Raw genomic sequence first — 23,067 nt, 5'->3', positions numbered from 1 at the left:
ATTATACATTTACGGCCTCGGAATGATGAAAAACATTTTTCTTAAAACCGAAAGGGCGTATAACAAAAAAATTTTTTTTTTTTGTTTTTCCCATAGATTTTAATGTTTTCAGCATTTTTACATTGATTGGAGCAAAAAAAAAATTTTTATACGCCCTTATGGTTTTAGTAACGTGATATATAAAACATAAAAATTCGTTTAGTCCTCAATAATTATTTCTTCCGTGAATTATATCTTCTTTGTTGAGCGTGATATTTTATAACATCTTGAATAATGCATTCAACCATTGTTTGATTATACTTTTTAATCATTTGACCAAAATGACTATTGATCCGCATTATTAATAATTCATACGGACTTCCAAATTCCTAAAAAATAAAAGATTACAATATCAAATCAATTTTTTCAATAAAAAAAGAAGACATGTAAGTACAATCACCAATAATTGTCCATTATCCATTACAAGAATCAAGTCACCACTTATCAGAGATTCGAGATGGTTTGTTATAGTTATTATTGTGCAATACTTGAAATATGACTGAAGTACTCTCTGGATTATAATTTTTGTGCTATAAACAAAAGTCAAGTGTTTTAAATCATCAAGAAGGTGTCATTTGTTATTTCATAGGTTATAATGACAAAACTAACTTTAAATCGAGACCATCGGTGATTTGATCAAGAACAAGAATCCGATTACTCCGTAACAATTCTCGGGCAAAACAAATAAGTTTACGGTCATTAATGCTGAAATTTCTTCCTCCGTCAGTAACCCACTGATTGAGTGTGATACCATTCAATTCAACTTCTCCTAATACATCCCATATTGCTTTATCGGTATATTCTTGAAAAGGGTCAAGATTAAATCTTAGTGTCCCAGTAAATAAAAAAGGATTTTTTGGAATAATCGATATGTTCGATCGTAAATCCTGGAGACCAACACTCTTTATATCTAAGCCATCAATTATTATTTCTCCGTGCATGCCTTGGTCAACTAAGCGAAAAAGTGCTGATGTTATTGATGTATTGTCAGCACCAGTTTTTTCGACTACTCCTACCTTCCAACATGGTTCTATCATCAAATTCGCATTCTATTCAATAATTTAAAACAAAAATTTATAATATCAGAAATATAAATTCAATAAAGTATTTTCATTAAGCCTATTAACAATTCCAAAAATGTTTACTAGAATTTTATGGATTATTTTTAATAATTTATCGAATTTATTCTGAAAAAAATGTCTCGTGGTGCAATTATAACAGGATTCGAGTGATGTTCAAATATATATAATAATAACAAAGATACTTTATATATAAATGTTAGCTATCCAGTCTAATACAAGAATTTTTTCCTCTAATTATTCATAATATCGTTAGCCTGTATTCTCTTCAGGCATAAACAATTTTAAATTCGTATCTAAATTTGTCATTAAAGGTAAATTTGACTGAAAAAATAATTCGGACGACTAACGAAAGAATACAGGCTAACGATATTATGAATAATTAGAGGAAAAAATTCTTGTATTAGACTGGATAGCCAATATTTATATATAAAGTATTATAAAACCAGTCTTTAGATAAAATATTGAATAAAATAACAAAGATAATTAAATTATTTTGGAATACTTGAAATTCATAATCAGTACGTTGCCTAAGCGAAGTTTTAGCTAAATGCCTTTTGTGTAGAGTTATTAAAAAATAAAAAAATATTTTTCCTTTGTTATTCAAATGGAAAATAGAAAAATCGATAGAGAAAAACCTTAATATCAATATTAAAAGTTCAGATTGGCACCAAAAATTTTATTTTCAAATATACGTTTGATTTATGGACACCATTAGAAAGAAAAAAAAAATTATTTTTCTTTAAACACTCTAATATATACGTAAATATATAAACGTTTTAACCAATGCTGTTTTGAGCCATACTCAACTACTTAGGTGATATTATGACCAAATTCTAAGTGAATTTCAACATGAGGACCAATTCCGTAAAAAAAAGGGAATCAATATTTTTACGATCGATTTTTTTTTGTATGATACTTTTTAATATTTCAAGAATGCAGAAAAAAAAAGTAAAAAAATTAAAAATTCAAAAAGTTATCAGCTGATGAAGTGGAGGGCCTCAAAAAATTTGCACGTGACCATATCAACAATTCAAACCCTCCTAGAAATCGGAAAAAAAAAATAAAAAAGATTATTAATATAGAGTAATGCCGCTATCGTACTAATGAAAAAAACGTGGAAAATAAAGTTTTTTTACAAAATGGCGACTGCCTGAAAAAAATATTAATTTTTGTACCACTTTTTTTGAGTTTTCCGGATTTTTTAAAAATAGAAAATATTGAAATTCGGGGATGAGGCTAATTCATGTGATAGAGAAGTCTATAAAGAAGACACACACCAAATTTCAAGTCGTCCAGTTCAGTGGAACTTGAGAAATCGTTGGTATCGTTTTTAAAAAAAATGTGAGCCGTCATGGGACGCCTGGCAGATGTGAAACATCGTGTGTGTACAAGTAATATGCATAAAAAATAATATTATTACAGGAATTAAATATAGCCTAATGAAAAAATGAAGTATTACGAATTTCTTACAGAAAATGGTAACTTTATTTAATAAACATTTATTTACATGTGATATAAAAATTCGATATTAATATCAAGTGGCCACAATTTAAATATTTTCATCTGTGACTTCAGTAATAGTTATATTCGATGTTTCCTCTGCCGGTATTACTGTGACGATTGGTCGATGATAACTAAAGTACGTTACAAAAGTATTGGATGAAACATTATCAAGATATCTCACAAATACAGCATCTATTGTTGTTCCATATTTGGTAATAGATTCTCTTGGATTGTTGTTGATTTGCAATTGAAATTCTTTTTGAAGAAATGTCATTAATGGCATTAATTCAGCTCTTGCAAAATTTACATTAAAATCTCCAGCTAAAATTAATGGTAGTTTATGTTTATTCGTTTTAAAAATTATTGAACCTCTTTGACTATAAGGAAATAACCTTTCATGTAAAAATGAAATTATATGATCCATTTTGTTATTAGGTGAAATGTATAATACAATCATAATTAATTCACTTCCGTCTTCTAGTTTAACATGTGAAGCATACATATCACCAATAGATGTTTGGGAAACATGAACTTCTGTAGCATTTTGAACTGCTAGATCCATGTTGAGTGTAGTAACATGTGAAGTGTTGTTGTTTTTGTAAATGGCCACTCCAGCGGCCAGATCTAAGATAAAAATTAAAATAGTCTGGTACTATTCGATTAATAAAGTCTTACACAACATTGATAATATGCCTTGTGTTTAACTGATCAGGGTGGCGTCCAGTTTCAATAATAATATTTTGTGATCCCTGTGATGATTGTTGGGAACTGAAATATTTAAAAAAAATATGATATTAAAATACACAAGAAAAAGAAAAAAAATTTTGAGTGTGGCTTCAATATACTCATGAACTCAAATCTTAGTTAATTATTGCAATATATGACTAAAGATTTGCAAATATAAATTTTATTAATAAATTTTTCCATATTAATTCCTTCATGAATAATAAAAAAATAATTAATTGAAGATAATATTAATATAATTTATATAATTATTAATCTTAATATAATTTATATAATTACTAATATGATTAATATGAATATAATTAATTAAATATAAAAATATAATAATTACATTTATGGACACTTGAAAAATACGATCTACTTACTGAGGACTTGGTAGTATGCCATAGTGTAGTTTCACTTTCTTTGCACAAGGTTGATCACTTTGATCTTCTGAGTTATCACTATCACACATATTTTATTGTCAAAAATTAAAATAAAAATGTTTCACATCAAAATTAAATAAAACGCAGGTTATGTGTACCGTAGTAAACAACAACGTCGAACTGAGTGAGAAGCCACACCGTACACTCTACTACACATATTATATATATATTAGGGTGGCGCAAAAAAACCGACTATTTTTATTTTTTGAGTCTCGAGTGAAAAAATGTTAGTATTTGATGTTTTAAGAGCCCTCACCAAAGGACAGCTTAAAAAAAAATTTTTAAGAGGTCACTCCAAATTTTTTAAAATTTCAAAAATCGTCAAAAATCGAATTTTTTTTTTTTTTTTTAATTTTTTTTCTCGTTACGGTATAATTTTATAGACTAAAAAAAAATAAGTTTCTGAAAGTTTCAGTTCAAAATTTAAATTTTGAAAGGTCGCTCATAATTTTTTTTTTTTTCTTTAATTAGTCATATCGCCGACTTTAAGGTAGTACGGTTATGAAAGCAATATTTCAAGAAATCCTCGAAACTTTGAATATAAGTCATTAAATACATAATACATATGCTGTTAAAATTTGAAGACGATTTACCACACCAAGCTCGAGATAATTGCAATTGAAAATGACATTTTTGTACATGTAACATAGGAGAAGCGTGGGAAAATGACAGTATTTTTAATTTTTTCCATCGAAAGAATTTCAAGACTTTATCAAAAAACTAGTAGATTGAAGAATATGATATTTCAAACAATTAAAAAAAAAATGAAAATTTTTTACCATGTAGTTTTCGAGATTAATTAAAATCAATTTCACTTTTAGAGGATTATTTTTAGGAGAGGGGGTACAAAAAACAGCCGCTAGTCACTGAAACCGTAGTGTGTGTGTATATGTATAGAGAATATAGTAGTGACGAGTACAGTAACGTTAAAAAATCTTAACCTACAACCTTAGCTCTGTCGATACGTATAACATGGATAGCGAGTCAAAATTTTTGATCTGGATTGTCGCGGAGGTACTACCTTAAGTGTTGGGAGTGGTACGTTTGGGTCTTTTTGGTTTGAAAAAATCTTAACCTACGCGGCAAGGTCAAATTTCAACCAAGCTGGTTTCTAAGACCAGCTTGGGATTCGAACCCACGCCTGGCAGTTGATTAAATAAAATTATTAAATTAAAAAAAAATTATATTTTCTATGTTGTGCTTGATTTTTAGTTCATCTCGTGATGTATTTTTATCGATTATTGTACTAAATAAAAAAAAAAAAAAATGCATGGAATTTTAATTTGAATAGTAAAAGGTCGCTCGAAAAAATCTAAACTAATGCACTAATAAATTGAAAAAAATTATGAGCGACTTTTCAAAATTCAAATTTTGAACTGAAATTTTCAGAAACTTGTTTTTTTCAGTCTATAAAATTATCCCGTAACGAGAAAAAAAATAAAAATAAAAAAAAATTCGATTTTTGACGATTTTTGAAATTTAAAAAAATTTGGAGCGACATCTTAAAAATTTTTTTTTAAGCTGTCCTCTGGAGAGAGCTCTTAAAACATCAAAAACTAACATTTTTTCACTCGAGACTAAAAAAAAAAAAATAGTCGGTTTTTTTGCGCCACCCTAATATATATATGTGTACCTCAGTATAGCGTGGCGACCCGTCGCCACACCGTACACTCTACTTCCCATAAAATATATATATGTATACCTTAGTATAGCGTGGCGACCCGTCGCCACGGCAAGCGTCGCCACGCCAATAATTAGGTTTACAAGTGAGCCTATAGATGTTTCACATCAAAAAAACAGTTTCAAGAAAAACGCGTTTAAAGTTTCGCGTAAAATTTCTCGCAGTCTAATTTTGGCCGGGCCAACTTAGATGCCGCCTCAGAAAAACAGCTATATCTCCTAAAATGATTAGAATTTTCTAAAATCCTTCTAAGGCTATATTCTTAAAGGGTCAAGCTTTGAAAATATAAAAAAAAATCGATTTTTTCAAATTTCTAAACCAGAATACCAAAAGGCTGTATAATTTTACCTGGAAAACTGGTAAGCCAGATCTCCTGTTATTAACAAAAATATTTCTCCAAATAATTTGTCCATCTGATGACCAATTCGCTGGAGGTGGATTTGCCGTTTCAATCGGTCCTTCATTAGGAGTATCGATAAATTGGAGTATTCTTCTCATTACAGTTAATTGACTCAGAACAATGACTATTTGTTGAGTGCCGTATTGAAATAAGCTCATCAGAATTAACGATTGTGATATAGCAAATCCAACGGATTCGTTAAATGTATTTTCTGGAAAATCAAAATTTCAAAATGATTCTCACGGTTTGAATTTAAATATCATTTGTTAAAATTTTACCTTGATGCTTTACAATTAATAAGAAGTAAACACAACTGATAAAAATACAAAAAAGTAATTCAATAGCAAGGTTGTATGCTGACATTATAGATATAAGAATATAACGTGCTCCGGCATTCATTTCTTGATGTTGATTGAACTTTTTACATAACTTCAACAATACGTTTTCGCTGTAACTTCTGATAGTTGTTAATCCGTGCAGTGTTTCTCTGACACACAAATCCAATGGATTCTTAGCTACAGTAAAACAAAATCATTATGTATTTCAATACTATCGAATTCTTTTGGTAAAAATTTTAGTTGATAGTTCATACTATTATTTTCTAATTCTTGTATACTTTGAATCGTTCTACAAAAATATTTTGTCAAATAAAACAAAATTGGCCCCATGAGTATGAACGGAAGTAATATCCATCGAAAAACAGTAGCAATATTTATTATCGTTAGAATAATTTGAAAAATTATAACCATCGTTTGTATCACTGTTGGTATGATTGAATTATCCATTATTTGAATATCTTTTAACAATTTACTCGCAGTTTTTTCTGCAAAATTGATGAATAAACGTTATTATTATTAAAAGTGGTCAAGTAAGTCATGTACACTGAAAAAAAAAATTAATTTGATTCGAGATAAAAATTTTTAAACCAAGAAAATCAATTTGAAGAAATTTGTTGTCTTGACTTAAGAAGAAATTCTTGAATTGAGATTTTTTTCTTGGGTTAAGTAAATTTTATTTGCTTAAAGAAATTTTTGTCTTGACCCAAAATGATGAAATTTTTCAAAGTTATTTTCTTGGTTTAAAAATTTTACGCTTAAATCGTTAATTTTTTTTTTTCGGTGTTCGAGCTTCTAAAAAGATCTAATAGCGCAATTGGAACTATCATTAATGTAATCACTTAAATCATAAAAATACAAAAGTTTTAACAATTTCGAATAATTTAAGAAAAAAAATTAAACTAAACTCTCCTTAACAAGTTCGTTTCTTTTACGTAAGGTAAGTGATGGCTACGATTATAAAAAATAATATGTTATAAGTATTTACAACATTTGCTTAAAGATTTCGAAATAAATTTAACAACTGATTCATAATTTACCTGAAAACTGTGAACTGAAAAACTCCATTTTCGCTTTAAGAAAATTACAAAAAATTAGATTGTAAAGTTTTTGTCCAACACTTATACAAAAGTTAATTGAAAAATAAATCGATGAGATAAATAAGCCAATGAGAGTAACAATCAAAACTGTATAAATATATTTCGCGTTTTTGTGTACTATTAACTTGTGCTCATTTATAAAATTTTTGTTTATATTAGTATCAAGCATAGATTTCAATCGGTTTTGAAGATTGATGCACATGAACTTAGGAGCCTGAATACAAGTTCTGATTGACTCAACAGTTGTCCAGTAAGCCATCCACTGATCAACACTTATGGTAGCTAATTGCCATAAAATAATTAAAATTAATAGTGACAGATAAATTGAAATTTCTCTACATGAGTTGAAGTGGCGATGATTAGTTTTCTTCAAGTTATTTGTGCTGGATATTGTCTTGTCATCGACTTTACCCTTAACTTGTATTTCAACCACTTCTTGTCGGCAAGTCTGAAAACTAAATGCTTAGAATTCTGCTTTATTCAGTAACTAATTAATTTAAGATATATTAACATACAAACTGGTTAGTGTATCGGGATTTCATTAAATTGAATCCTATATCGATGCTTTTGTTTTCTTCATTCATATTTTTGGTGATTATTTTAGTGTAATTGGTTGTTTGGTTTTGCTGGATTGTATATAACAATTCATTAAATTCAAAGCTTTCTTCTTTCAAAGTAACAAATGTTCCTTGATGCTTAATTGATCCCTAATGAGAAAATCGTTATTCTATATCCAATACAGAGCAGTCTTTTAATATATATTACACAGTAAAAAATTTTGCGTCATTGCGTCAAAAAATTTTGTGTTAAAAATTTTGATGTTAAATATTTAACACTTTTTTGTGTTGATTTAACAGAATAAATGTTAAATTTAAAAACCCAGATGGTAATAATCGCTTACTTAAGGAAGTTCGAGCGTAACTTATGAGTCAAAATAATGTTAAAATTTTTTTTTACTTTCAGTCTTCCCAATATTCGTCAAAATTCTTTATCTTAATTTAAAATAATTTAAACAATTTAATAATTGATGATTTTTACTTATTTAATAAAATAAAGTAATAAAATGACTTTTGTATTTATTATTTTCCGGGTTAAATAAACAGATTTGGCAACAGCGCGTTTGATTATACCCATTACAGAGACGTGCATGAGTGAGTGAGTTAAATATTTCTCTCTTTAACTATATTTCTATCCTTTTCTTTTTTCTCAGCTGTTGACGCGACGCTGCCAAATCTTTATTCCAATAAATATCTTACGATAAACGAGTCAAAAACATAAAATCAAACTTTATATATTTCAAAAATTATATCGGTAATGTATTATTATTAACAGCCGAGACCAGTGATTGCAGTTTCAATCGGCTTAGCGAAACGAATGGAAATTTTGAAAAAACGTTTTTAGAGATAATAGATAATTTAATAAACTATTTCACCACAAAGCATTTTTTTCAAAAATTTCATTCGTTTCGTGAAACCAATCGAAACTGCAATTGCTCTGCTGTTGGAAGTGCGACAGAGATAGTTCCGTTGAGCTCCGTGAGAGCAAAGCGAGAAAAAGGTGGTCTCGCCTGTTAAATTTTTTTTTATATTTTACAATAATCAAAGTTTCTTGTGTATAGTTTTTTATTCGTTAAAGTTGGGAGGTTAATATTGAAAAAAATAATTAAAGTCTCGACTAAAGTTTGTCCGCAATAAGAGCCCGTGTATAAGGAGATAAAAAATGTGATTTTTGAAATTTAATATCTAAGTAACTAAACGGTGAATCTTTTTAAAACTTTGGGATTAGATAAATGACGTATTTTTTTATACGTATACTTAATTTCAAAGCTCAAAGTAGGAAATTATTTTTCATATTATTCGCTCGAACCTCCTTAAAATAGAAAATATTAAGAATTTTTTTTTTTCTAACCCGTTATCACCTATTCGGTCATTTTTATGCTAGTATAAATCTAATTTCAAGTGGATGGAAATTTCCATCTTCACTAACGATTTGAGACAATTCGTCTTCGGATAGTTAGGTCGATGGGCGACCATCGAACTTGAACACTAGTTAGCTGGTGAATGCTAGTATCTGTTCGACTATATGTTAAGTATTAACGATGGAAAGCTACTGAGAATAAAGGGCAACTTTTGAAAAAATCCATGAAAAATTAACCAAGCCAGGAATCGAACCTGGATCTCCCCGATTACATGTCAGGATGCTTTTACCAGTTAAGAATTTTGTACTGTAAAGATAAAATTTGCTCTTATGGCAAAGATTGTCATACTGTACCATGGATAGTAACTAAAGTAAATTAACTTTTTTCTGTCAATAAGGTATTTGAGCTTTTTATTTAGCATAACATTTTAAGTTATGTTATGTCTCAATAAAGTTATGTAAGTATTATTAAAATCATTCTGCTTAGAGTATTAAAAATCCACGGACTTATTTGTTAATTTAATTACACCGGCACACAAAAAAAAAAAAGTTGTCTGTACTTGGGACGCGCCACATATATTCCCATGTAATTTGACCCGCTGAACCCGAATTTGAGGTCCGTTTGGCCCCTACACCCTAGGATTTTGAGAAAACTGTAAAAAACCGAAAAAAAACGGGAAAATTGGGGGTTTTGGTGATTGAAAAATTTTTTTAGATTCTAACTATGCATGATTTTCATGTATTTCGATCTGCTTTATACTTATCTGAAGTGTACTCAGACCAGCAGCCATTAAAAGTCTAAGTAAATCCCGAAAAACCCATGAAAATTGCGAAAAAAAACAAAAAATTCCCAATATTGTGATAAAAAAATGTATTGAGCTAAATATATGATGATTTTCATGTAGGTTTATCGACGACATATAAATCTCCAACTTTTATAACTCAGACGTCTCGAAAACATCAAACAAATGTGCAAAAAACCCCGAAAATTGGAAAAAAATCAAATGTAATATAATAAAAATCGAGTTATTATTCAAAATAAATATAAGAAATCACATCATTCGATCTGCGGTGCATAAAAAAAAGTATTTCGAGCTAAGACTTAAAAAAATTAATTTTTCGGAAAATATCATCAAAACCCTTTGGATTTGAATTTTAATTCGTTCTCCGCTTATATCTCACCCTTTTATCTTCAAACGTCCTGCATAAAGGGTTTCTCTTTCGTTTCCTCTCTTCTTCGGGTAAATCTCTCTTCAGAGTCCAACAATGATCTGCCATCATATTTACATCCCACGTTCCTTGATATCGTTTTCCATCACACTAATGTCTTGATGGAATCTCTCACTGCTGCTCTTCACTAAAATCACCAAGATTTGCAGGAAAGTGTGAAAGAAGAAAAGGTAAATAGTGCAATTTTGTATTCATGAAGCCACCTAAAAGTATTATAGTTGTATAACAACTCGTCAACTAAAGTTGCGTAGTTATCACTTTTCGTATTCCCTAAAAATTGCTGTGATACTTCCTTAAAACTTCCCCAAGCTGCTCTCTCAATCTCGTTCATCTCATATTCAAGATTAGCATCCTGGAATAGAGTCCGAATTTGGGGTCCATCAAAAATTCCTTCTTTTAATTTAGCGTCACTTATAGCTGGAAATTTTTCGCCCAAGTACTTAAAACAGTTTCCATCTTTATCCAGAGCTTTGACAAATTGCTTCATAAGGCCAAGCTTGATATGAAGTGGGGGCAGCAAGTACTTGGAAGGATCAATTAGAGATTGTCGCGTAACATTGTGAGAACCAGGATTCAAATTTGTTCTTGTTGGCCATTCTTTTTGAATGTAATGATTCTTTCGGTCTCGGCTATCCCACAAACATAAGAAGCAGGGGTACTTTGTGAACCCTGATTGTTGGCCTAACAATATTGTTGCAATTTTCAGATCACCACAAACCTTCCATTGATGTTCTGAATAGTTTATTTTATCTAATACAACCTGTAAATTGTCATAAGTCTCCTTTAGTTTAGTCGAATGAGCTACTGGAATCGGTGCCAATAAGTTTCCATTATGAAGAAGCACAGCTTTAAGACTTCGCCTAGAGGAGTCAACTAAAAGCCTCTATTCTTCGTCTTTGCAAGTGTTTGGCTTCAACGCATTGATTAGTCCTTCTACATCTGAACAGTACACAAATGAATTTTCGCTGTCTTTTTGTAAAATACTTCCGGAACTCTTTTTCCCTATCACGATAAAAATAAGCTGTTGTATTTTTAGCTAATAAATTTTTCCTTAAAGCTGAGGCTAAATGTTCAGCTTTTACCTTAGATAGTCCTAAGTCTCGTACAAGGTCATTCAATTCAAGTTGATCGAAGACTTCAGGGTCTTTACTTCTAGGAACACCACTCGGGATGTATTCTTCATCCTCAGAATGGATCTCTTCGGGTTCAGGATCGATTTCTTCAAAGTTATCTTCAACTTCCATCTCTTCATGTTCATTCACTGGTTCAGGAGCTGCAGGTTCTTCGACATTCAAAACTTTTTCTGCTGGCACAACTGATGTTACGTTGGCATATTGAATTTTATGTTTGGTTGTCGAAGAAAAACCTGAAACTTCCGTCGTGCAAAAATAGCAGTTTTTGACTCGTTGGTGCAGACCAAATCACAGGTTTTGAAAATTTCAAGCACTGTTTACTTTTCGTCTGCTCCCAACGAGTAAGCATCGTGTGACACCGATTGCAAAGTGAATGTGGTACCCAAGTTGCTTCCCAGTTCGTAATCTGGATACCGAAGCAGGTTTCGTAGACATTTTCAATTTGTTTGAAAAAGATCTACGACTTTTCGTTACTTCAAATTCTCCACATATGTAACAGAAGCAATTGGAGTTTTGTTACATATGTGAGAGAAACTTCTTGTCATATTAAACGTTCCAGAAGCCAAGTCACCCACTAATGAAGAGCTGCAGTCACTTGATGACGACGCCTGCGAGCCTGCTTTCTCACTCTGACCAGACGCCGATACTGGGATTCCGGGTCCCTGCATCGTAAAACACTTATTACTTGTGCCTGCCATGACGGCATTCAAGCCGTTAACCCAGGGACTATGCCAGACGGTCCTGTTGCCCGCCGTCACCACGTGGAGGTGCCCTGGTTACAGGCACAAGCATTTAAGCAAGAAATCGATTCTGAGCCCAAAAAGTTCCTAGAAGTGAAAACCCTGAAACATCAGCTTAAAGAAAAAAAAATTTATTAACTAAAAATACAACAGCTTATTTTTATCGTGATAGGGAAAAAAAAATCTGATAACATTTTTAAAACGGCGAAAATTCATTAGTGGACTGTTCAGATGTAAGAAGTTTGATTGATGAGTTAAAGCCGAACACTTTCAGGACGAGGAGTGAAAGTTTTTCATTGCTTTGTCTAAGCGAAGTCTCAAAGCACCGACTCCAGTAGCTCATTTGACCAAAAATCATTGAAAAGTTTGTGGTGATCTGAAAATTGCTACACTAGTTAAGCCAACAATCTGGTTCACAATATATCCCTTCTTGTATGTTTGTAGGATAGTCACGATCGGAAAATTCCCTACAGTAGAAAAGAACGGCCAACAAGAAAGAATTTGAATCATGGTTCTCACAACGTTATGCGAGAATCTCTCATTAATCCTTACAAGTACTTGCTGCCACCACTTTATATCAAGCTTGACCTTATGAAGCATTTTGTCAAAGCTCTCGATAAAAATGGCAACTGTGTTAAGTACTTGGACGAAAAATTTCCAGCTATAAGTGACAATAAATTGAAAGAAGGAATTTTTTATGTACCCCAAATTCGGACTCAATTCAGGATGCTAATCTTGAGTATGAGATGCACAAGATTGAGAGAGCAGCTTGGGGAAGTTTTAAGGAAGTATCTCGAAATTTTTTAGGGAATGTGAATACAAAATTGCACTATTTACAATCTCATCTTTCACACTTTCCTGAAAATCTTGGTAATTTCAGTGAAGAAAGAGAAGAAACATTCCATCAAAACATGAGTGGATGTCAATATGATGGTAGATCATTGTTGGACTCTGAAGAGATTTACCCGAAGAAGAGAGGAAACGAAAGAGAAACCCTTTATGCAGGACGTTTGAAGATAAAGGGTGAGATATAAGCGGAGAACGAATTAAAATTCAAATCCAAAAGGGTTTTGATGATATTTTCGAAAAAAATTAATTTTTTAAGTCTTAAGACGAAATACTTTTTTTTTATGCACCACAGATCGAATGATATGATTTTTTATTTATTTTGAATAATAACTCGATTTTATTATATTACATTTGATTTTTCCAATTTTCGGGGTTTTGCACATTTGTTTGATGTTTTCGAGACGTCTGAGTTATAAAAGTTGGAGATTTATATGTCGTCGATAAACCTACATGAAAATCATCATATATTTAGCTCAATACATTTTTTTTTATCACAATATTGGGAATTTTTGTTTTTTCGCAATTTTCATGGGTTTTCGGGATTTACTTAGACTTTTAATGGCTGCTGGTCTGAGTACACTTCAGATAAGTATAAAGCAGATCGAAATACATGAAAATCATGCATAGTTAGAATCTAAAAAATTTTTCAATCACCAAAACCCCCAATTTTCCCGTTTTTTTTCGGTTTTTTACAGTTTTCTCAAAATCCTAGGGTGTAGGGGCCAAACGGACCTCAAATTCGGGTTCAGCGGGTCAAATTACATGGGAATATATGTGGCGCGTCCCAAGTACAGACAACTTTTTTTTTTTTGTGTGCCGGTGTTATTATCTAATTAAATACTCAATCGGAGACATATTTTTATTTTATTTTCATGCTTATCATTTAATTTTAACACTAATTTGAATACTTAAGTGCGCACACTTGCTCCACATGGCTCTAATTAGATCTAATCATTTTTTCTGGGATTCTTACCTTTTCTATTACAGCAATAGTGTCAGCTTGTTTTAAATATTCAAGGTGGTCAGTAACCAGAATTCGTGTTTTTCCTTGAAGAAAGCCAAGAACACATTCATTGAAAATAAACTCTGAGTCATTGCCGTCAATTCCATGGAAAATATCATCCAAAAGATATAAATCTGCTTGTCTGTAAACTGCTCTGGCGAGATTGACTTTAGTTTTTTGATCTATCGAAAGAGATTTGCCACCTTCTCCAACAATAGTCATGTCACGATTGGGAAGCTCTTTAAAGTCCTTTACTAGAAAGCAAACCTCTTGATAACGAGCATGATCATATTCAAGCCCAAAAAGAATGTTGTCTTTAATAGTTCCTGAGAAAAGCAATGGATCTTGACTTGCGTAAGATATCGTTATCTCAGGTTTACTCTTTACGAATCCATGCGTGGTTCTAAGATCAACTGACGCTCCATTTTTTATCTGAAAGAGTCTAACCGTCCCGGCATCAACTGGTAACTCTTGCAACAGCAAGTTAAGTAATGAAGATTTACCAGAGCCAGCTGGACCAACTACTGCACAAAATTCTCCACTTTTGAATTTCAATTTTATAGAATTTAAAATTTGCAGTGGATGATTGATCCTCCAGCTCGCTGATACTTCATTCAATTCAATTTCGACTCCAGAAGAGGATTTATTGAGTTGATTATTATGTTGATCGTTTTTATACTTGGAATTTTTCAAGTTATTCAATTTTATTGAAGATTCACAAGTTTCATTCAGCAGAAGAAAATTCTTAAAGTTATAAAGTATTAATAAGAATTATTGGTGTAAGAAACAGAAGGGACAATTGAACCATAAAAGCTTTAAAATATGAACAAAAATGCATTTATCTGCAGGTAAGCATATTAACCCGTTGAGGACACATGGGGTCCAGTGGACCCCAGGCGAACTTTGAGGCAATTTTAAATTTAGAAAGAAATTTATAAATGAGTCTTAGTATGCAATCTGTTATCGGTTGAAATCTACGCAATAAGTTGTGATACGTCACAAAGGTCTCCATGCTGTTAGCCTCATTTTAAGCGACTGACCGAAATTCGTAACTTCAAACTTCAGAATAAATATATTTCTTTCAAACTTCATTAAATATTGATTTTTTTCTTTAAAATATATTGTTTTTTGAATAAAATGGCGTTGGTTTTTTTTCAATATTGTAAAAATCAAAATTTCTGCGACTTTTTTTATAAAAAAAGTTTAGTTTTTTTTTTCTAAACGATTTTTTAGTATTTTTAAATTATTAGAAATTGAAAATAGCTAGTAGATATTTATAGGGAATGTTATATTAAAGTTTGGTGCCAATTATAAGTCAATACATCACATAGGAAATGAATTAGAACTGATTTGCTGAGTGGGGTCTATTGGACCCCGTGTGTCCTCAACGTAATTTTTTCGATGTGTGTCCTCAACGGGTTAAGAGAAATTCCCTGAAACTTTGGCTCAATTGATACCTTTTCTTTCCTTTACCATAATGGGGCCATCCATAAATTACGTCACTCGAATTTCAGGACTTTTTAACCCCTCCCCCCGTCCTTGTCACACGTTGTCACATTTTCAGAACCCCCTCCCCCTTAATGTGACGTCACACATTTTTCAATTTAATGCATGTATTTGAAAATAATAAAAAAGAAATAGTTATTTTCATTTTTTAGAAAAGCAATCGAGCACTCGCTGACAATTTAAATCTACTCAGACTCTTAAGAATTTTAGTATCTCGCTTGCATTACAACGCTGCTTTAGAAATTAGATGTTGTTGCGTGAGAAATAATCTCATAACAAGAGTGCTAAAGTATTAATAAATATAGACCGAGTTCGTAAATAAAATATTTAAAGTTTCTTATTCACATATCGACGGTCTAATTAACAATTGGTCCAACTACTTATTTTTAAGAGTAAAGTGATAATAAATTTTGAACTAATTTTTTTTTTTTGTACAAATGGAAGATTCTCTAAAATGGAGTTAGACAATTTGCTAATTAGAACGCCGATATAAATTTCGCGTTTGAGTATTCCAAATTTTAATATATGACGTTACAAAGCTTTTGACCCCCCCCCCTGCTCCTTGTCACACAATGTCACATTCTGGTGATATCCTCACCCCCTTTAAGGTGTGGCGTAATTTATGGATGATCCCTAATCAGTAGGGAATTTCACACTAAGCTCTTGAAGTTATCATTTGATCATCGTCTTCTTTAAGTTCAAAAACTACATAGAAAAAAAAACAGCCTTGACTTAAGAACAACCTAACTTAAAAACTTTTATAGGAAGACAATCAAAATCTTGATTGAAGAATATTTATTCTTGATTTTAAATATTTTGATTCAAATGTTTCCAATGATTAAATAAAGTAAGATTATTTTTTAATCTGTGGCGGTCATGTGACCGCTGACATTAAAATTATTTGAAAATTTAGTTAAAATTAAAATTATTTTGTTAGACATTTAGGCTACAGTTAAGATTTGAAATTGTAAAATGTAGTAAATTCAATAGAATAATTTAGTTGTAAACTTTCAGTGGTAATAGGATTAAGTTGTAAATATTTGTACATTTTAAGATCCGGAGCCTTTTCTCTCCGGCTTGTGGGTTTTTCCCATGAGTTTTTTCCCAACAACTTTCCTCAAACCTTTCCTGTTTATTACTCTTTTTTCTATGTGCAATAAACCCAAGCGATAGAGGACCCGAGGTCAGCATGGCCAGCTGTACTCTCGGGCCCGCTGACGTCACGAAGGCTTATTGCCCCTTTGCACTTTTCTCACACTTTTCTATTTCCCGAAGATTTCCTTCGTGTCCCTTCGCAAATCTTCGGGGCCTTCTACCCCACTACTACTCTTTAAACTTCGACTCTGATACCCAAAGTGCAGTAGTGGACACCATTATTCCGACCTAACTCCCCGTCCTGAGTGCACGTGGCTCCGGGTGATATATTTCTGTCGTGAATCGTTACAATATAAGGTAAAAGCCCCAATAGATGATCACGTACCAGTATATGATCACTCCATGTATTTGTATATCTATATTCACAAATATAGGTATACAAATACATGGAGTGATCATATACTGGTACATGATCATATATTGGGGCTTTTACCTTACATAGTAAATTAATCTCACGTTTACTTATTAACAGAACCTATCACCGTACCCATTAAAAATCCTAAAAATCGTTATTTTTGATTTCTCAACATAAGAGATAAGTGATATGGGACACATCCTGCGAGACATTCCCCCTTTTTCCCCCGTTCTCCTTAGGGTGGTTAGCTGCAAGCCAGTGTCTAGGCAGTCAAGTATTATCTAGACTGTCTAGCCTCCCTCCCCTTCCCCTTAGGGTGAAGAGGTGTCACTTACTGGGTCCTGTAAGGGCATCTGCATGTTTTCATGCCTTGTAGGGGGGGGGGGAGAGGGTAATAGAATCATTGGATAGTCTATAATGATGACGGTATGACATAAAAAAACTTGAAAAATCTTATTTTTAAATCTGTTTATGTCATACCGTCATCATTATAGACTACCCAATGTTTATATTACCCCCCTCCAAGGCATGAAAACATGCAGATGCCCTCACAGGACCCAGTAAGTGATACCTCATCAACCTAAGGGGAAAAGGAAGGTGCCTAGACAACACTTGACCGTCTAGACACTGGCTCGTAGCTAAACACTCTAGGGGGAATGGGGAAATTTAAAACGAAAAATTTTTTATCTCCTTTTAAAAATAAATTGATTATTAATGAAAAAGTTATTTGTATCTTTAAAATTTTGTAATAATATTAATTTTTTAAAAATTTCTTGAACTAAATATAATGAGTTCATTAATTCAAGAACAAAATTTTGAAGATAATAATGTTTTTGGTTTAAATTTTTTTTTCTGTGTACCCATTAAATAACGATTAAATATAACTTCAGATTTAAAGTGAAATTCCCTGAATTTCATTAGTAAATATAATTAATTAATCAAGTTATTACTTGAATTTTGTTGATCATTGTGTAAATTTCCACAATACGATTCATTGATATCGGCAAATATATTATCGCCAGTAACTGAAGAATATGATAATAAACAGAAATATTGTAAGTTATTCTAGAATTAAAAATCACTCCTTCTGAACTCAAACTCATTAGTGTTACAAAGACCATTATTTTACAAGTAATTCCTTGTAAACAACCGTGAAATACTCTAATATGCAATGAACGTCTCAATTGTTGTACTTCTTCTGATCTTATTTTAGTCATAGCTTTGTTGAAATATTTTTCCAATACATACATTTTGACTATCTAATTAAATGAAAAGAAGAAATAAATTTTTTATTAAAATGAAACATAAAATTAGAAAGAACTTTAGCAACAAATTAATTTAATTAATGAAATTTAAGGGTGTAGTCTAGTTGGTCACCTTCAAAAATTCGATTTTTTTTATACATTTTTCGAATGTATACGTATTTTACTATTTTTTAACTTCCCCCTAAGAAAATTGAAAATTTTTAAAAATCGGGAAGTTATTGTTTTCACCCCGTTTTTTGAAAATCGAGTTTTCATCAGATCTCGACGTTTTGAGGTCCTAGGAAGCTTTCCTGACTATTTCCGCGGTGATGTCACCGTGTCTGTTCCTTTGCCCCTAGAATTCTGATACTAATTTACAGAATTTGAGTCGATCAATTTTGAAAAATCTCAAAAATAAAATTTCCAAAAATTAGTTTTTTTGAAATATCTATTAAACGGCTGAACCGATCAATTCCAAAAACTAATCAGCTCTTAAACTCAAAAAACCATGTCAATTGCCACTAGTCCGGTCAAAATCGGTTGATTTGTTTGTGAGATATCGTTGTCGAAAAAAATTGAAAAAATGTTTTTTTCAGAATTTCTATGAAATTTTTAGTCTGACCAGTTTACGCTTGAAGATTTTTCAAAGGACTCAAAAAACTGCGTTAAATACCATAAACAGCGAGAAAATCGGTTAATTCATTCAAAAGTTATTGCGATTTGAAAGTTCAAAAAATAGTGTTCTATAAAACTTCCATTAGCCTTTTGAGCTCGAAGAGCTCAAAAGCATAGAACAGCGATTTATTTGAGCTCGGAGAGCTCAAAATTACACAAAAATTATATTTTTGAGCTCGAAGAGCTTAAAAATAAGTGAACTGTTGAGCACTTAGGTATGGAGGTAGCGGGAAGTTGCAGGAATGGCCTTTAGGGTCAACCGTTTTCCAAATTTTTTTTTATTTACTAATAACAGCGAAAAAAAAACAATTTTTTTGCTTTTTGCTATTTGAAATTAACAACAATTGTTCAAAATTAATATCAATAGTCTATTTTGTAGCCACTGTCATACCGAATCTAAAACACTTTGATTTTTTGGTTTCACATGAGCCATTACCGATATATCGTATAGAAGCCGACCTGCCTCCAAAATATGGCGTTTCGTTTGAGTACGAATTTTTTGTAAAAAAACTGAAAAAATTTTTATTTTTGTAATTTAAGACTTTTTTTATCATCCCTAACAACTTTAATAACCGTATTTTTCATAGCAAGCTCACAAGATATTCCCAAAAATCGCCTATTTTTTTAGCCGACAAACTAGACTATACCCTCAAAGAAGCAACACTGCGTTTATCGATTTAGTGACTGAGCGTTAGTTTTTATAATACAATAAATCCTTAAAGTAAAATAAAATACCTTAATCCCAATAGTTATTTCTTTAACTATCTGATTTCGTTGATCAGTTAATTTTTCAATCATCTTCCTGAGCGTACTATCTACAATTTCTATACACCCTTGCATAGAAATAACCACAGTCAAAAGAGCTCCAAAGCCTACAATAACATGCAGACCGATACTTTGCCAAACAATGGGAAAAATTATAATCATCTATATAAAAAACATACTGTAAATAATAAATGATTAGGTAAAAGTTTAATTAATGTAAAAAGTTATTTACTTGAATAAAAGTTATCCATAAGAAGTTGAGACTCAGCGGAAGCAAATCAAAGTTATATACGTCATTATTCAAAAGATTTATAATTTGATCACGTTTATTTTTTTTGAATGCCGATTTATTGAGCTTCAAAATTTTTTTATAAATCAATGCGCAACAAGCTACTCTAATTTTAATCCCCAGTATCTGACTGATACAATAAACGTGATGAGCAATAAAACTGATTGCAATTATGGTGGCAATAATTATAGTTGCGTAAATAAAAGCATCCTTTCGAGTAACATTAATCGTAGGTTCTATTGTGAAATATTCAATTATCCAGTTCATAATAAATGGCTGGGAATTTCTTAGGATTATTTGCTCCAGTATTACAAAAATTACGATGTAGAGATACTTCAACCAGAATGTTTGAATGATTGCTTTTACAAATAATGGCTTAGAAGAATTTTCTTTAATGCAATTCCATTTCCTGTTTAAGTAAAAAGTTATTACAAGAAGATAAAAAATAATAGTTTATAAATAATAAGATATTACCGTTCTAAATCATTGGCTGGAGTCTTGGACTCATCAAGATTCAACGGGGTATAAATGTCTTCTGATGTAAGTCCATCTTGAGAACCTTTTCTGAATAATTTTACAGTCCACCTATTGATATTAATGACTTTAATGATATTGTTTATTTTAATATTAGTTTTTCTATCAGCGTAGCACATGACGTAGAAAAATGTATAAAGTAGACATACCAAAAAAAAAATTTGCTGACAAAGTTTGCTGGATTTATTTCTAGTGTTTTTGCCGTATTGTTAAACATTTTACTTAAAAACCTTTTAAAAAAGAAGAAATTTTTGTGACTAAATTCAATCGAAATATTATTTTATATTATTAGAGTCATTCTGGTTTATAACTTTCACAAAAATTTTTTTTTACATTTATTTATCTGGATGTTCGAATGATTTTTTTTCTAATTATACAAAAATTTAAACGTGTTTATTACAGAACTACGTTTTTTTGGTTGACGTACGTAATATCTTCAGAACCATTAACCCGATTTTAATAAAATTTCAACCACATATTATACATATTATTAGCTATGGTACGAACTACAACCAAATCAAAATTTTAATTTTTCCCGTACAAAAAAAATTTTGGTTCCTGATGAATTTCCGGATGAACTTCAGATTGTGAAACAAATATGAATTTCATAATAAATTTCATCGGGAATTCCAGCTAAATTTCATGATGAATTTGAAACAAATGATATATGAAACTTAATTATTTTAATTTGTGAAAAAATATTTGGAGACAATTAAATTGGATTTTTTAGTTTCATTTACACTGACTCAACATTTGCAATTCTACAACTTCTATTTGGATGAATTTTTTGGAGTAAAAGAACACAATATGTAAAATAACATTTCGAAGTTCATCATGAATTTCAGGGCGAATTCCAGCTGAATTTCATGATGAATTTGAAACACACTGTACATGAAACTTAATTTTTTTAATTTGTAAAAAAATATTTGGAGACAATTATATTGGAGTTTTTAGTGTAACTTACACTAATTCATCATTTACGAATCTTAAACTTCTATCTGGATAAATTTTTTTGAGTAACAGAACACAATATGCAAAATAATATTTCGAAATTCATCATGAAAGTCAGCTGGAATTCCCGATGAAATTCATTATGAAATTCATATTTGTTTCACAATCTGAAGTTCATCCGGAAATTCATCAGGAACCAAAATTTTTTTTGTACGGGTTACTATCCTTTGAGGATTAAAAACTGCGAAAAAAGGCCCATTTTTAAGTTTTTTAGTTTTAATCTCAGCCATTTTTTTTTTTATTAATAAATATTAATCTTCGTAGTTCCTGCTATAACTACTTATATATTGAAGGTCTATAATTTAAATAAAGTTAGATATTTTTTGTGTTATTCAAGAGTGTGTTCATTGAGCTAAATAAATTTTGAATTAATATCTATAATAGTTTCCATGCAAAAAAATCATGAATATTGGCTTTTTTTTTTGGAGCACCGAAACCAGAATGACCTCTTTAGAAACGTAAATTTTTATTCTACCCATATCACTTTATCGTAATAATTGAAATACACTGTATCCTCTATACTCTTCTTCACTTCTTCTCTACTGAGTTACCAAAACATATTTCAATCAATTACTTTTCGTAAAATTGTTCTTTTGAATCAAATCTCGTTTATGATAATAAATAAACTTATATTTTATATTGTAACACTAAAATGCTTGAAAGCAAAAAATTAATATTTTTGTAATGAAACAATTTATTTACATGAACCATTATATCAAAACTAACTACGAGTTATACTTTTATTTTAAAATAAATTCCAACCTCAACAACAATGAGGTTATTGAAATATTATTATTATAAGATATAAAGAACGACAAATTAATTTGAGAGAACCCTGATTTTGATATCATTTGAAACTAATAGCTTTTTAATAACCTTGATGATAAGGTTCTGTTGTTGTAGAGCATCAATATCTGTCACAGTTCTATTTATGACAGTTTTTTATTGTTCTAACATAAAAAAGTTCGGTTAGAATAAGTTGTTCTATAAAAAAAAAGTCATTAAATTCTTAAATAAAAACATAAAAAAATATTTCAATTTATTCCAAATAATATTTCTTACTCAATCACTATAAAATAAGATTTAATAAAATAAATCGCAAAATAATTTTTATTTATGTACCCGGGAAAAAATGATCAGATATGAACAGGCATGAGTCTTCAGGTCTGATCAGATATGAAAAATGACCGTGTCTGATCAGACCTGGCCAGGCATGTTCATGTCTGATCAGACCTGTTCATGTCTGACTCGATCAGGTCCGTGAAAAAAAAAAAAAAAAGATCGGTGCCGACGGGGATTCGAACCGTGTACGTTGTGCTCTTTAGACTGATACTTTACCTGTTGACCCAATG

General features: G+C 30.9%; 1 protein-coding gene and 1 long non-coding RNA gene across 2 annotated transcripts; both read right to left on the bottom strand.

Annotated features, from left to right (window-relative positions):
- Positions 1-173: 173 nt before the first annotated feature.
- Positions 174-22,290, bottom strand: LOC123267243 (ATP-binding cassette sub-family C member 4-like). The gene is made up of 15 exons (XM_044731798.1): positions 22,191-22,290; positions 20,854-20,934; positions 20,645-20,755; positions 20,114-20,579; positions 19,852-20,043; positions 18,148-18,456; positions 14,152-14,925; positions 7,825-8,016; positions 7,250-7,757; positions 6,467-6,697; positions 6,153-6,389; positions 5,823-6,085; positions 649-1,088; positions 440-569; positions 174-368 (listed from the first exon to the last, which is right to left on the bottom strand). The coding sequence occupies exons 2-15, from the start codon at positions 20,919-20,921 to the stop codon at positions 213-215; spliced, it is 4,077 nt and encodes a 1,358-aa protein (XP_044587733.1). The 5' UTR covers positions 20,922-20,934; positions 22,191-22,290; the 3' UTR covers positions 174-212.
- LOC123267674 lies at positions 3,129-5,464 on the bottom strand. The gene is made up of 3 exons (XR_006510096.1): positions 5,427-5,464; positions 3,734-3,942; positions 3,129-3,392 (listed from the first exon to the last, which is right to left on the bottom strand). It is a non-coding gene; the product is annotated as an uncharacterized LOC123267674 (long non-coding RNA).
- Positions 22,291-23,067: the final 777 nt, after the last annotated feature.

This window comes from Cotesia glomerata, linkage group LG6, assembly GCF_020080835.1.
Source record: "Cotesia glomerata isolate CgM1 linkage group LG6, MPM_Cglom_v2.3, whole genome shotgun sequence".
NCBI lineage: Eukaryota > Metazoa > Arthropoda > Insecta > Hymenoptera > Braconidae > Cotesia > Cotesia glomerata.
The sequence above is the reverse complement of the archived record's forward strand: the minus strand, read 5'-3'. Positions and strand labels throughout refer to the sequence as shown.